At 36.7% G+C, this 17286-nt stretch overlaps 1 protein-coding gene across 9 annotated transcripts in view; it reads right to left on the reverse strand.

Moving 5' to 3' along the window:
* BCAS3 (BCAS3 microtubule associated cell migration factor) overlaps window positions 1-17286 on the reverse strand; it is a 592326-nt gene that overhangs the window by 294784 nt on the left and 280256 nt on the right. For all 9 annotated transcript variants that reach the window (XM_047708851.1, XM_047708852.1, XM_047708848.1 and 6 more), the window contains 3 exons: window positions 15829-15953; window positions 13051-13216; window positions 11019-11119 (listed from right to left, as the gene is read on the reverse strand). In XM_047708851.1, coding sequence (XP_047564807.1) covers window positions 11019-11119; window positions 13051-13216; window positions 15829-15953 — 392 coding nt within the window. The remainder of the gene's footprint in view (window positions 1-11018; window positions 11120-13050; window positions 13217-15828; window positions 15954-17286) is intronic.

Here is a 17286-nt window from a genome sequence, read left to right on the forward strand (position 1 = left end):
CTTTCTTCCCCTTCCACCCTACCCACACTTGGGCAAATATTTATTATGGACAATGCAAGGAAATATTGTTGAGTACCTCCATCATACTCAGTACATACCACAATAGCGATGCAATCCAGGATGTTAAGTTAAATCTAATGTGACATTCGAAAGAGAGCAGCTCAGAGAAGTGCTGCATATTTAATTGCTTTTCCGGGGCACTGACAATGACCATGGTAGATAAGACCAACAATTTTTTTCCTCTTTGTACCAATACGTTCAAAATATTATCACCGTTGTACTGTAAAACCAATAAAACAACAGAATAGTAAAATATCCTCAAATATTTCATTCTAAACTCAAAAGTGTGACTTTATATTATAAGGAAAATATTTGCCATTTATATTCTCGTGGTTATTGCTGGTAAGAGAGCAGTACAAAACTTTGTTAGCAATCAAGATCTCTAGAATCCAACCTTAAGTGCACTGTTGATATGTTATTTTCATACTTGATAGGTAAGATAAATCTCAATACCAGCTTTAGTTACTGTCTACTTCATTATATGTAAAGACTAAAATAGGGGCTGGCTGGGTGGCTCAGTGGGTTAAAGCCCCTGCCTTCAGCTCAGGTCATGATCCGGGGGTCCTGGGATAGAGCCCTGCATTGTGCTCTCTGCTCAGCAGGAAGCCTGTCCCCGAGCGGCCCAACCCCCTCCGCCTGCCTCTCTGCCTACTTGTGATCTCTGTCTGTCAAATAAATAAATAAAATCTTAAAAAAAAAAAAAAAAGGGGGGGGGGGCGCCTGGGTGGCTCAGTGGGTTAAGCCGCTGCCAGGTCATGATCCCAGGTCCTGGGTTCAAGCCCCACATCGGGCTTTCTGCTCAGCAGGGAGCCTGCTTCCTCCTCTCTCTCTGCCTGCCTCTCTGCCTACTTGTGATTTCTCTGTCAAATAAATAAATAAAATCTTTAAAAAAAAAAAAAGACTAAAATAAAAGTGCTAGTGAAGTCTAAGAGATTAGTAAAGCAATAACATCTTTTAAAAGCAGATATACCAGTAGAGAGCCCAGCTATTCAAAAGACACTCAGAATGACTTAGTTCTCTTCAGGATAATAAAAACCAAGATTTTTGTCAAACCAATACTAATACTTTAAAGTAAGGCTCTGGTTGGAGCTTTTAGAGTGATTAATACTGCGTCCTGACATGTCATGCTATCTAGGGTATCATAATGGAACTTCATCACTTCTATGTTTTTTTCTGGGATAAGATTATTTCATAGAAAGTGTACTTGAATTACCAATTACATACCAAAAAAGCCCCAGAAGGGAACTGAAATCTGTAAACACACATGGAAGTTTGGAGATTATTTCTAAAAGCTTACTGAACACAACTGCCAGGATATATAACATGCACTGAAACAGAAGCCACACTGTGATCACCAATTCTCTGTCCTACTCTAGGCAACATAGTTCCCTTAGTGTTGCAATGAATGGCATAACCTATTGCCCAAGCCAGTCACCCCTTTCCTCCTACTTTTCTTCAGTCACCTCACAGAGTCCCAAATCCTACAGATGCAACCTCCTTAGCCATTTCTCTCCACCCTCACTAATAAGTAACTTCTTCCTTCTTTGAATTTCTATACCAGTTAATTCAAGCCATTAACATAGCGCATATCACAATGTGCTACAGAAACTCGCATGTATGTTTCTTACTTGTCTTTATGTTAGAGACAAAAGTAGTAAGCGCCAAAAGTAAAAGTGCGTAGCTGATATAATGCAAGGTAAAGGTAATACATAGGATTTAAGCATCTGAGGTTTAAAAAATAATTATGATCCTACATTTCCACTACCAGCTATATAAGAGAGACTAGATTTACATTATCTTCTAAAATAACTAAATTAGGCCTAAGGAAAAGGCTACTTTGAACCCTCCACTGCAAGGCTTAAGAATAAGCATGGAAAGAATCAAATTTATTCCAAGTAATATGAATGCTTCTTAGGAATAAAGAACAATCCACCACTTAACAACATGAAACTGAAAATGCCCAGCATCCTATCAAAAATCATTAGGGATATAAAGAAGCAGAAAAACACAACCCAGACCTAGGAAAAAAATCGATCAATAGAAAAACCTCCAAGAAACATCATAGTGGTAAAAGTAATTAGAACATATGGATTCTAAAACAGCTATTATAAGATAAATGTTCCATGTGTTCAAACACGTACATGATAAGGAAAGAAATGAAAGACATAAAAAAAGATGCAACTGGGACTTCTAGAGATGAAAAATATGATATCCGAAATGAAAAAAATGCTGAATAAATTTAACAGCAGATTAGGCAAAGTAGAAAACTTGATGCATTTAAACATACAGAAATACAAATTATACAAACTCAGAAAGAATTTTAAAAATCGAACAAAAAATTTTAAAAATTGAACAGTAAGCTGGGAAAATATCAGGTGGTCAATATACATATAACTGGAGTCACAAAAGGAGAAAAGGGGAGTGACAGAAAAAACAATTTGAACATACAACGGCATAAAAATGTTCAAATTTCAGGAAAAAATAAATCCACAAGTCCAAGATTCCCACAAATCACAGCAGGAAAAAAACCACCAAGACACTATAGTTTTACTGATTTTTTTGTTTTTCTATATTACTTCTATTTTATCTATTGTTTATATGTTTTTATTTCTACTCTGATCTCTATCATGTCCTTCCTTTTGCTTTAATTTGCTCTACCTTTTTGAGTTTCTGAATGTTGAAGCTGAGGTCATTGTTTTCATAACATTAGGTATTATTTAGTCCTATAAAATTACTCTTGAATACTGAGGTAGTGCCATGCCACATATTTTTCTATTTTTTAAAGTTTTTATTCTGAAATGATTACAGATTCATGAGAAGTTACAAAATAGTACAGCACAGTCTTGTATAGCCTTCACCTAGTTTCAAAACGAGGAAATTACCATTGGTACAATCCAAGACTTTATTCACTCACCAGTTTTATATACATAGTTTTACATACACTCATTTGTGTGAGGGTGTGTATGTGTGTTGTTTGTGTGTTTGTATAGAGTTCTATCCAATTTTGTAGCATGTTTATTTGTGGAACCTCAACTTAATCAAGATATGGAGCTATGTCCTCACCACAAAGATCTACCTAACCCTTTATAATCACATCCAACACCTTCCCTTCCATTCTGTCTCTAAGCCCTGGTCAACGCTAATTTGTCGTTCATCTCTCTAACTTTGTCGTTTTGAGAATGTTATATAAATGGAATCCTTTCTGCTCTTGGTGTTTTTAAAATGTGTAGTAAGCAAACCTTTGAGATTGGCCTTTTCATTTGGCATAATGTCCTTGAGATTCATCCAATTTGTTGCATGTATTTATACTGCAATCCACCTTTTTTTCCCTGAATAGTATTCTCATATGGCTCTGTTCTGTTGTCATTTTCATTCAGTTCAAAATAATTTCTAATTTCCCTTTTGATTTCCTCTGTGAACCATGTATTATTTAGAAGTATGTTGTTTAGTTTCCAAATATTTGTGGATTTTCCAGAGATCTGTTATTCATTTCTTATTTCATTCCATTGTGGTCAGAGAATATATACGTTGTATGACTTGATAGCTCTTCAATTTATTGAGACATGTTTGATAGCCCAGAAGATGGCCTATCCTTGTCACTGTTTGCTATGCCCTTGAAAAGAAGGTGTATTCTACCGTTGTTGGGTAGAGTATCCTAAATAGTCTGATATTAATGTAGTAACTCAGGGTTTAAAGTATGTTTCTCCTAAGCATCAATATAGTTGGGTTTTGTTTTTTTTTTTATCCAATTTGACAATCTTTGATTTTTTTCTTGGATGTTCAGACCATTTATAACTAATATGAGTGCTGATATGCTCAGGGTTACATCATCTTGCTTATTTGTTTTCCTTTTATTTCCTTTCTTTGTGTCAGTTGCTTTTGGTTTCATTACATACATCATATACATTTTGTTATACACATCACAGTTTACCTTCAAGTCATGTTTCCACTCATACATTCTAAAAACCTTACAAAAGGGCACCTGGGTGGCTCAGAAACATCTCAGGTCATGATCTCGGAGTCCTGGGACTGAGTTCCACATCAGACTCCCTGCTCAGCAGGGATTTGCTTCTCCCTCAGTGGGGAGTCTCCTGCTCCCTGCTGAGCAGGGGGTCTGTTTCTCTCTCTCTGTCTCAAATAAATTAAAAAACAAAAACAAAACCTTACAATAGTTCCATTTCCCATACTCTTGGCCTTAATGCTACTATTGACATACATTATGCACACATACACACACACAATATATATACATATATACACACATTCGTGTATATATATGTGTATTTTAAAGACCTCAATAAATGGATACTGTTTTTGTATTAACAACTAATTAATTAATTTTGAGAGAGAGAGCACACTGGGAAGGGGCGGAGGGAGAGGGAGAGTATCTTAAACAGGCTTCATGGGAGGACAGCAGCTGATGTGGGGCTTGATCCCATGACCCTGAGATCATGACTGAGCTGAAACCAAAAGTCAGATGCTCAACCGACTGAGCCAGCCAGGAGCCCAAAGAGTAAATTTTATTTTTTTATTTTAAAAATTTTATTTATTTGACACAGAGAAAGAGATCACAAGTAGGCAGAGTGCAAGGCAGAAGGAGAGGGAGAAGCGGAACCACTGACCAGAGAGCCCAATGGGGCTCAATCCCAAGACACTGAGATCATGACCTGAGCCAAACACAGACACTTAACCGACTGAGCCACACAGGCACCCCAGTAAATTTTATTTTAAAGAGACATAAACCATTACCAAACCCCCTCACATATTGTATATTTTAACCATTTTCAGTGTTCTTCATTCCTTTCCATCTAGTATCATTTTTCTTCTGCTTGAAGGACTTCCTTTAACATGCCATATAGAGCATGACTATTGCTGATCATTTTTTAATCTTTCATATATCTGAAAAAAATGTTCTTTCATTTTGAAGAATGGGGGAGGGGCACAGAAATCTAGATTAACAGGTGCTTCCTTTCAGTACTTAAATCTGTCATTCCTATCATTTTTGCCCTGGGATATAACGTCTTTTTTTTCCCTCTTGCTACTTTTAAGATTTTTCCCTTTTTAAATGATTTTGAGCAATTTGATTATAATATACCTTGGTAGAGTTTTCTTTAAGTTTCCTGTGTTTGAGATTTATTGACCTTTGTGGATCTGTGAGTTTATAGTTTGTATCAGATTTGGACATTTTTGGGCCATTTCTCTTGTCATACCACCCCTCCTTCAGGGACTCTGATTTCAAGCATCAGATTATCCCACAGCTCTGTGAAGCTATTTAAAATACTGTTTTTTTCGGTGTTTCACTTTGGATAATTTCTCTTGGGTCTATCTTCGAGTTCACTAATATTTTCTTCTGCAATTCCTAATTTATCCTCATCTTATCCAAAGTGCAGCTTTCAGATTTAGGCTTCCTTATCCAGAACTTTGATTTGAATCTTTAAAATTTCCCATGTCTCCGTTTAACTTCTCAAACACACAGAATACAATTACAAGAATTGCAGTGTCACGTAGTGACACGAATCGTAGTGTCACGATTCCTGACCATGTATGAGCTCCAGGCTCTGTGCCCTCTAGGACTCTCTGATGGTTGTTTCCTTGGCTTCTGGCATTTTCCTACAACCACCAATACTGTGTTGTGGACTCTCTGCAGATCTTCAGAGCTCACATTCTGTACAGATCCCTTCTCTCTGATGGTGTATCCCGCAAATTCTAGGTTAGGAGTTAACAGACAGTAAACAGGGCTTTGTGGGTCATGATGACTCAAATCTGTGGTTATAATTTTAAAGTGGCCATAAACAACAGAGAAATGAAATGGCGAGGCTGTTGGAGTAAAACTTTATTTACAATAATAGTTCATAATAGTTTGCTGATAAGTGCTCTTCCTTGGTCTTACTGGACTCTCTGCTCCATCTTCCCTGTATTCCACTTGCACACACACACCCCCAACCCCTGCTACTGCAGCATGGTCCACAGACTCCTGCAAGGCAATAACTACAGGCAGTTGTAAGCCTTTTGCCTCGTTTGCTTCCCATCTCCCAGAAATCACTGTCCTTCCTTCCCTGGTGTCCAGTGACTTGAAAATGGTTGTTTTACATATTCTATTATTTGTTGTTGTTTCAGAGGAATAGTCAGTCTCAAAGGGAGCCTCAAGAAATACCCAATAAAAAAATATTACTTTCACATATAAAAAAATTTTAAATCCAACCAAAATGTACATGTCTGAAACATATATGTTTTAACCATCTTCTGTGTTTTTCATTCCTTTCCATATGGTGTCAAAGGTTCTCCTCAACTTTCCTATAATGCTTTCAAGGGTAGAGGAAAACAATTATATCCCCAGTAAAACAGAGAGGTTCTATGGATCCTGATCACCTTTTTATTGTATATCAAAGCTATGTTTCTGTTGAATGATCTCTTGTTACCACTTAACAAAGAAAACTCAATGAGTTTAGGGAGGAACTTCTCACATACCCAGGGATTACCTCAGAAATTCAAAGTCTGACCTCCCCCCCAACAAAGCCAGTTAATGTCAGCAACTTAAAAATACTACTGCTGCCAAATTACCTGGAAGAAAAGGAGGAAACATTCTTTTTCCCCAAAATAAAACTTTCCCAAGTCAATTCACTAAGGCCTATCTTTAATTTACAATTTGGGAAGCTCTGAAGCAGACAAAAGAAAAAGTTACTGTCTATTTTGGGATCATATTCAAGGCTAGATGACATTTGTTAGTCTCCTAATGTTTATCTTTGTTTTTGGCAAAGTAATACACTGAAAAAAGTGCCTATTTTAGAAAAGGTAATTACAGTATGTAATTTTTTTCAAAGGAGAAAAAATAGCATTAACACAAAAATTATGAATCTCTTCTGCTATAATCTTTTTATATACTATTTATGAGATTTCTTATGACCAAAGCAAAATAATTTTTTAATATTAGATTCTTGAATTTACCTTTACTGAACTACACAGCAAGATCAGATTACTGTCTGTATATTCACTTTACACATTTTATCAATCTACTCAATAAAATCATTGGAATTTGCTGATATTTTATTCCTGTCTTACTTACTCAAAATGGAAATATCTATGATTCAACCTAATAATGAAGAAGACATCTCCACCTCCATAATGTAAAGAACATTTTAGTATAAGTCAATTTCTGATAGACCAAAATGCCTTAATTTTGTATCATTCCGATTCAATTAATATAGGTGGGAAATATCATGACAGTTAAGAACACAAAATTTGGGGTGCTTGGGTGGCTGAGTTCTTTAAGCATCTTACTCTTGATTTCGGCTCAGGTTGTGATCTTGGGGTCATGAGATGGTAGCCCTGCATGGGTCTGCTGCTAGGAGTGGAGCCTGCTTAAGAATTTCTCTCTCCCTCTGCCCCTTCCCCGCCCACCAGACACCCCACCATGCTCTCTCTCTAAAAAATTAAAGTTTTTCTAAAAACACAAAATTTTGGTTTTTACTTCCTTCACTTTAAATTAGGTGATAAGTCTTTAGTGTTTCAGGCAGATTTCTCTTCCCTTCCCCCACCATTTACCCTTTTGCCACATATGCAGAACTCTGTTTATCAACTACCAGTGTATTTATTATGATTACAGGGCTGGAAGGGGAGTGGGGATTCCTTGCTAAACATCCTGCTCTCCTACTCTCTTCTCCCTGAGACAAAGTCTCTTTCCCATTTCCATTTACATCATGCTTTGTCTACTATTATTATCACTTCCGGAGTTTGTACAAGTCTGCTTCATTTGATCCACAGATCCAAAATACAACACCAAAGAAAATGCATGCAACATCTGAGAAAATGCTTGCAACATCAAATTGGCATTAGAGTTTTACTCCGAATGGTTATATCTGAAAATACTTCCAGTAATATATTTATCAATTCTTCAAGTTGAGAAATAAGAGGTGATTTTCAATATGGTTAAGTAAAACAAAAAACCCCTTGGCATCCGGTATGATATACTTGTGTTTTAAGAGGTCAAAACATCTTTTCAAATGGTTTCAGTAAGAGGAACTAGAGACAAAGCAAAAGGGTACTAAGAATGTCTTCTTAATGAGGCTCTAACTTATATAAAGGACTCAACAGATGGGCAGGTAAAGACATTTTCTCTAAACTGGCTCCAGCATTGCTTTTACCAATTATATTTCAGGCTTTTACTCCTCTGACGCAGATGTCCATCTTTTGCATATTTAATTGCTTCAGTCCTGTAATATATGGCATGTCCAGGACTCCCAATCAAATTATCTTTCTTTATCTAAGGAAACGGGGACTTTAAAATCAGACTAATCTGGGGCAATTGGGTGGCTCAGTCATTGGGTGTCTGCCTTTGGCTGGGGTCATGATCCCAGGGTCCTGGGATCAAGCCCCAAGTCAGGCTCCCTGCTCAGTGGGAAGACTCTGCCACTCTCCCTGCTTGTGTTCTCTCTCTCTCTCCTCCTCTCTCTCTCTCTCTCTGTCAAATAAATAAATAAAATCTTTAAAATAAAAATAAAATAAAATCAGGCTAATTCTGTCTCTGCCATTAATATAAAGAATATAAAATTATTACAGAATTACCTATCTCTTAGGTGTTTTTTTTAAAGACCTACTAAATTATATCAGTGGTATTTCACAAAGTAAGATAAAACAAATTAATTACATCGATCACTTACACAGCAGATATTACAACATGATCAGAATCACATTGTTGGAATAGGTATTATTAAGTCCCTGAAGTCTATTATTTGAAAATCAGTACTTTTGAGATAAGAAACAAAGATACAGATGATGCTTAAACTGTTTTACAGGTTTTTTTCCCTTTTTTAAAAATTTAAATTCAAGTTAGTTACTGTATAGGGTGGATGTTTACAGTTTTTACAGAACTTTAGCATCCCTTCGTTGACCGTAACAACACCTTTATAAGAGTAAATATTATTATTAATATTTTATATATATCAAATAATTGAGAGGTGATTTGGAACTGGAACTCTGGCCTTTTTATCCTTGTCCCAGGCTAGTCCATCTGGAATGGTCTAACATAAAATGCATTTATATGACATATTTTCATTAGAAACCATAGAATTATCAGTGACTCCTTTCTTTCAAATTATCTCTAATTCTTTTCTATTCCAACTCTGCAACATCTCATAGGTTTGTCCTGACTTTTGCGTAATACAGACTGAATTGAAGCCTCTCATCCAGGATCACTGAGCCTCCTCCACAACCCTCCCCTCCTCTGAACCTCACATTACAGCATTGCCAGAGTGCCTTTCTAAAATGCAGTTCTAACAGTGTCACTCCAGTGCCTGAAAACATTTGGTGGCTTGCTACTGCCTACAGTGGTGGTTCTAAACTGTGCACCTAGAGATCGCTGTAATTCTGAGAACTGGACAAAGGTGTTTAGAGCTGCTAAAATAAGCAACGTCAGTCAGCATAATTTGCCAGAACACAAAAATTAAGGGACAGAGCTGCATTTGGTTTTTGCCCTAGTTTTTGTTCTGTGTATCTTTTTGCCTATATACTGTTCGCCTAATGGACACGATAAATAACAAAATATCAAAATAACAAAACAAAGCAAACGAAGATTAATTCTGAGTCAACTCTACCTCATTCAAAATGAAAAAATAGCAGGGGTTATTTTCACCCCTGTTGAGAGGTAGGGGGGAATATGTTCTTATGATTTAAATTTGATATTGTATAAATGTCATTTTTTCCTAATTCAATGATTCAAATGATAAGAACTAAATATATGCTTCCATGACCTAGTAACAACTATAGATGTCTGTAAACTCTGCTTCTTGAACCCAAAACCACTTACATATACCTCTCTCTGAGGACTTCGGCAACTGAAATTCTGCACTCATAGTTCACTGATATACCCATCTCATTTTATTTTACTTTTTTATTAAACATCTGCTCCCGAATTAGTGAATTCACTGAGAACAGAAGCAACATGCTATTCATGTTTAACTCACAAGTGCCTGACACAGAGAAGTCACTCAGAAAATCCATGCTGGAAGAATCAGTGAATTCAATTTTAAAAGAGAGCAAGACTGCCAACTACGAGTTACAATTATGGACTTCTGGAAATTTCAAGTAAAGTCGGTAAATTTTCTGTTTCCAGTTTAATATATAATGTTAACATTATAAACATAAAATAAAACAGTTTTAGAACTATTTCACTTCGTGCTGCTAAAATAGCCAGGCAAGATAGTAAGTTCAATACAATAAAACTCCATTAAAAGCATGTCAATGTTGATTTTTAGGAAGTTTTTTAAAAACATACAGGACTCACAGCCATCAGGTTAAATTAAGGATCCAGTCAATCCTACAAAATTAAATTAAAATTGTAAAGAATTTTTAATTCTATGACCATAAACTGGATAATAAATATTAAATTGTCTTTCCATGCCTCCCCTACAAAATAAGCTGTTTCTACCTCGATGTACATGTTCTCAAGTGAAGAAAGAATGTGGATCAATTTCTATAAATGTCAGGGCTTAGATATAAAAGTAAACAAACAAATAAATACCCAATGGAGTTGCAATCATTACTTGACTGTTCCCAGTAAAATCTATAGAAAGAAAACCTGGCTGATACTTTTCACAGTGAAACATGCTTATTTTTTTTTTTATGTCATAAACAGATACCAAGTTTTATGAAGTTTATTATATCCTAGTATCCTCCTTTAAAAAAAAAAAACTTTTGAGACTACCAGATATATTCCCATGAACTTATATAACTGCAGATGTACATCTCATGGCCATGGAACATGAACAGCCAGAGGCATACTTAATGTGTACTAAGGCTTACGGTTTACATTTATATTAAATATCTTACTTGCCTCAATCTGATTTTTACGGCCTATGGTCTGTGGACCTGTGGTAATATGCATGAATGCATTAAAAGTCAGCATTTTAAGATGAAATCTCAAAACACTGTACGGTAGGTAAAAAACAATGGGAACTACTTACGGCCAGCAAGCAGGAACTGATAATACTGGACTGCATCTGCAGCGAGGAGCAGAGGGTGGTTTGCATTAAATGGTGGTTGCAATTCATTCCATTGAGGGGTTCTAAGGAAACAGCAGAAGAATATTAATATTTAAGGTTAATAGATGGGATGTAAATCACATCACTGTCACCACTTATAGACATTGATATAAACTCACACTATCTTTGTAATCATTAAAGTGAACTTGTTGGGAGTGCTGAAACCTAAAATACAAGGCCATCTTCTTAAAAAGAATAAAAAAGGTGGTGGTGACTCATACAATTACATAGAGCTGATATTGGTTTAATAGCAGAAGACCTTCCAATAGGATAGACAAGACATTCAAAGCACTGGACAGAGAGGAAGCATGTTATTCAATGTTCAAGATAAAGTAGCTCTAATTTTACCTAATTTCAGATAACTGCTGGAGCTCACTATTCTCAAAATATGTGTATATTTTTAAAATAAAATAAAACAGGTAAAAGTGCTTTTAAAAAACCCACACAGTTAAATTAATGGCTGACTTATTACAGACCTAATTAGAATCTGAGTTCCAAAATAAGCCATTTATTTCAACAATGAGGGTGCAGTAATTTTAATTAGATCTGCCTGTTCCTAAATAGCTTGATAAATAAGATATTGATCAGATCAATCTAGTCCAGTAAAGTAGTAGTAAAGAATGCTGGAGCCTTCAAAAATCAATATAAGAATATTTTAAAACGTCAAAAGGAGAAGGATCATTTTCATATCCATTTTTGTCTGTTTCCTTCCATACTTGTCAGGACAAATTTTTCTGTCTCTTCCATATCCTTATACACTGTGTTGAACAGGTTTTATTCTAGATTTTATTTCTCCCTCTTGACACTTGCTTATAAAGATTCTAATGATCATGTACTTCTGAGAAGGGCTCCGATTCTTAATAAATATTTCTACAGTGTTTAGCCACTATATCTTGGTGAAACCTTCCAATCTGTTTATATTCATTTCCAGTCCCCTTAACGGTTATTCCAATAAACTTTCTATTTTCAGTGAACATGAGACTGGAAATAGAGGAAGCACTAAAGCTCTATACGTGGAATAGAAAAAAAAAACAAACAAACCCAAGTTCTGGAAAATGTAATACAAAGATGCAAGGACAAGGTAACTCAAAGGGGCAAACAAAGACAACTGAAAACATGATCACACAAAAATCTGTACATGAATGTTCTCAGCAACATAATTCATGACAGCTAAAAAGTGGAGTGTCATTTACTGATGGGTAAATGAGAAGAATAAACAAATGGACACAAAACGTGGCATATCCATGCAGTGGGCTATTATTTGGTCATAAAAAGGAATCAAGTTCTGATGCATGTTATAACGTGGATGGACCTTGAAAACATTATGCTAACTGAAGAAAATCAGATGAAAAAGGTCACATGTTGTATGATTCCATTTATATGTAATGTCCATAGTAGGCAGATCCAAAGAGACAGAAAGCAAATTGGCTGAAGGGTTTGGTGAAAATGGAGAGACTGCTAATGGGTATAGGGTTTCTTTCGAGGGTGATGAAAATTGACTGTGGTGATGGGTGTACAACCTACTGAAAATTCACTTTAGAAGGGTGAACTGTATTATATGTAAATTATAAATCAAAAAAGGAATCACTGATACATGCAACAATAGGGATGGATCAAAATAATTTTGCCAGGTGGAAAGAAGCAAGACAAAAAAAAAAAGAGCACACACACTATGATTCCATTTATATAAAATTCTAGAAACTATAAACTAATCTCTGATGATAGAAAGCAGTGGTTGCCTGGGGCTCAGTGGGTGAGGTAGGGATGAAGAGGGGCAAGAGGGAGAGACTGCAAAGAGGCACAAGAAAACATCTGGGGGTGATGGACATACTTATAATGTTGATCACAGTGATGGTTTCACAGATGTATACATATATCAAATTTGATCAGATTGTACATTTTCAATATTTTATACCTCAATAAAGCTGCTAAAGGCAATGGAAAGAGGACCTACCTAACCAGGGTCCAGCTGGCTCGAGGTGAGGTCATCACTTCCAGTGGGGTGTCATCACTAATCTTGGGGGCAGTGCTGAGCGGCCGTGGCTCCATCATGTGCTCCACTAAGGTCCCATAGCAGCTAATGATGTAGAGAGACTCAACTATAACTTGTTTGGACTGATCTACAAACAGAAAAATAAATCCTCATTGTGCAATAATGGCATAAAAGGAGCACAGTGCAATTTTTACAAGTTATTGACCTTTCCATCCATTTTTGACGCTGTTGAGAGAAAATATGGCAGGAAATGTTTTATGTGGTGCCTGCTCCCTGCCTAAAGGTTGCTTCTTAGAAGTGAATGCTAATGAGTATGAGAATCAAAATATTTTTAAATCTTAAGCAATTTATTTCAAAAATGATGAAAAGATTCCCAAAATTCTAATACAATGAAACATTTCACAGCCTTTTGCATTTTTCTGCCATGTAATTTGTCCCCCATTATAAAAAATGAATGATAGCAGGTGGGATAGGGACGGACTGACTGGAAAGGAACAACATATGGACAAAAAAGTAGTTATGCAGGATGTACCAATTCAACTGCATGAGAGGCTCTCTGCATGCCTAAATCAGCCTAACTTCTCCTCTGCTTTCTCTCAGAACACTTTATTTTTTTTAAAGACTGATTTGTTTATTGGACAGGGGAGGACCAGAAGGAGAGGTAAGGAGAGAGTCTCCAGCAGACTCCCCTCCTCCCCGCACTGAGCAAGGATTCTTAACACAGGGCTCAATCTCATGACCCTGAGATTACGACCTGAGCCAAAATCAGGAGTCAGACACTTAACCAACTGAGCCACCCAGGCATCACAAACTTTATTTCTAAAATCTGGATTAAAACAAATAAATGAAAAACACGCACATCCTCCCTCCGCCAAATCTTCTTTCTTCTTTCCTCTCCATGGGATCACTGGCCTCTATGGTAAAGGAAGACCACTCATACTTTAAGGTCAGGTGCTGAATATGGTTCTAATCAAATGACTTTATAAGGAGTACACATGTCCTCACTACAAAAACAGGTTTAGTCCTCTATCTTGGGTTTTACAGTAAACCTAGGAGCATATAAAATGACTCATGAATGCTGGGTGGGTCACCTTATCTCCATGGCAGAGGAATCAATTACAGCTGATTTGAGAAAATGGCTAACGACCAGTCAGTGGGACATAAAGGAGTAGTAAGTTAAAAGGGTAATTAGAACAGAAGAGAGAAGCATTTGAAATTGAGCTTCACAGAGGGTTTCAACTAGTAACAAAAAGTCATTTTGATAGCATCATTAAAACTAAGGAGGTAACAAAAAAATAGAGATGGGATAAGAAAATGGAAGGCTTGCATACTTTACTGTATCCTCTCCCACTTAGCCAAGGAACCTGCTGTGCCTGAGATCGTATTTCCAAGGAAAGGGTCACAGAAAGGCGATAACAAGGGAGAGGGCTGATGTCTGACTGCCAGTACTGAGCGTAAAGCAGGCCCATTTTGCCAAGAACAATACAGCCTGTGGAGCTGGGCAAAGAAGAGCCTTGCTAACAACTCAGTTTGTGACCTACTTTAATAGTGCTGAAATAATAAGGGCACAATCTTAACATTCAAAATTAAATACCTGGTCCACGAATGCAGGCACTCCTCTACACACAAACAATAAGGAGTAACATACTAAAGCAGTAATTATACAAAAATTTTAGGTATTGGTCTTGGCAAATGAAGCAGGGATTAAAAAAACACAACTCTAAGGGCGCCTGGGTGGCTCAGTGGGTTAAGCCGCTGCCTTCGGCTCAGGTCATGGTCTCAGAGTCCTGGGATCGAGCCCTGCATCGGGCTCTCTGCTCGGCAGGGAGCCTGCTTCCTCCTCTCTCTCTGCCTGCCTCTCTGCCTGCTTGTGATCTCTCTCTGTCAAATAAATTTAAAAAAAAATTAAAAAAAAACAACAACAAAAAACACAACTCTATAAACTCAAAGGAGCAATGGTTACCATAAAAGATGATTCTTAGAGGTGCGTGGGTGGCTCAGTAGGTTGACTGTCTGACCCTTGATTTCAGCTTAGGTTGTGACCTCAGGGTCATGGGATTGATCCCCATGTCAGGCTCCATGCTCAGTGTGGAGTCTGCTTGAGATTCTCTCTTTTCCTCTCCCTCTGCCTCTCCCCTCGCTTTCACACGTGCGCTCTCTCAAATAAATAAATAAATCTTTTTTAAAAAATGACTCATTTATGAGCAGGAGCCTGTTTTTATCTTCTAACTTATAACATGGCTGTTGGTGGTGTTTTTTTGTTTGTTTCTTAACGTCAGGACAGAGCTTTAGAAAACCCGGATTCAAACTCTGATGCCATCACTTCCTAACTAGTGCTTTCAGCTAAGATATTCAAACTTGTTGGACTCGAGCTCCTTGTCTCTAAAACAGGGATAGTTAACCTTAGAGGCAATGGCATGGAATTTGCTTGTCACAAATGTAAGTATAAAATAATGGAAAAATGCAGATTGGAATGGAATTAACAATGTTGAGGACACTGGTAGACTGTCATCAACAAAGCAAAATACATTCGGATGGGCAATTAATTTCACATTTATAGTGAGAGAATAGCCTTTGTCCTTAATGAGGCTTGACTAGTTGAGGAGAAACATGCTAACTGAATGGAAAAATGGATTCAGAGAATACTGGGTTCAAGATTATTCAAGAAGAACTACTATGAATTTCCTTCAAGAAACAAAAATTATAAGTGGCAAGTTTAAGCTTCATTAAGCTCCATACCTTTCTCTCTTTTCAGACCTGCATTATTTGCAAACCACGATCTGGATGTCCCGAACATTGCGGCCACACAAAATTCTCCGCCCATCGATTTGCTGGGTGAAATTTGTGGAGGCGGTTTAACTTTGCTTAAAAAATAAAATGATAGTAAAAAACAATTAACCATGATGGAATCACAGACCTCAAGACAGTAACATTATTTTCTTTAAAATTCCACCCCTGAGAATTCAAACCCTCCAATGTGGACATGCATTTTGCCTTAAGTAATATACTGGTGCTGTGAAACTATATTCTGCAGTAGAAGTACAATTAGTGCAGAATTCTGGAATATTATCACAATAGTAACATATAAAAACAATAAAAATTAACCCCTTTTTGAAGTATGTGTTGGTGAAATCCAAGTCTCTTCTTTTCAGATGGATAACATTTCCTTGAAGATTTTAAAATGGAACAATAGAACCAGTATAAGTATTTCACAATAATAAAATCATTTATCATTTCATTTTGATATATAAGATGTGAGACTGACAGGACAATTGAATGGAGATGGCATGTATGAAAACAATGAGATGATACAGAATGAAACCCCGCATATGGTTCAGCCACAATGCTACATACAGTTAGACAATGTAGGGGGAGAAGCTTGAATGTTCTAATGCAATCATATCCACTAATTAAACTATTTGTTTAGTTTTTCTTCAAGGCTTTGTGAAAACAATGTGTGTTTCTGCTCTGTTCTTCACACATTTGAGGACGCCTTAAGTCACTGATGTAACTGCCATAAAAAAGTACTTGCTTTCCTCTTTGTTTTCTCCAAATTAGCTTTTATACCATCACTTCTAATATCAACCTTTCATCTTCTGTGAAATTCTAGTATTTCTCTTCTGATTTGGCAAAGGCCTCCTCAAAGTTCACTGGCAATTCTGCTGACCACTTCAGATAAATGGTGGTCAGACTTTCTCTAATTCACACACCAGAAAATAGCCTCACTGCATACTGGTCAAGATCACAGCCCAGTTTGGACACCAGAGCTCTGATGTTCCTACACTGCTACTCAGTCTCCAGTGTCAAATAACATCATTTCTACCTTCTTGTGTTCACTGTCCTTTATCTCTTTATCTTTTAGTAAAGTATGATTAGGTGGAGAAAGATTGGGTTTGGGAGCCAGGAAGAAACCTGAATGCTGCCACTTCTTAGCTGTGTGACTTTGGTTGAGTTATTTAACTTCTCAGGGCTCAGATGGCTAATATGTAAAATAAAAATAGTAACGCCTATTTTATGGGGTTATTTTAAGCATTATTTGTTATTTATTTCTGTTATATTTCTTATTATTTGTTCTTTGTTCTCTAAGTGGGCTCCCTGGATAGAAGTACCATCCGAGTACTTCTTAGATATACAAATATTCATCAAGCCAAACTCCAAACTCTGGGGGTAGGGCCTAATCATCTGTGCTTTTAGTTT

The sequence above is a fragment of the Lutra lutra genome, chromosome 16 (assembly GCF_902655055.1).
Source record: "Lutra lutra chromosome 16, mLutLut1.2, whole genome shotgun sequence".
NCBI classification, from domain to species: domain Eukaryota; kingdom Metazoa; phylum Chordata; class Mammalia; order Carnivora; family Mustelidae; genus Lutra; species Lutra lutra.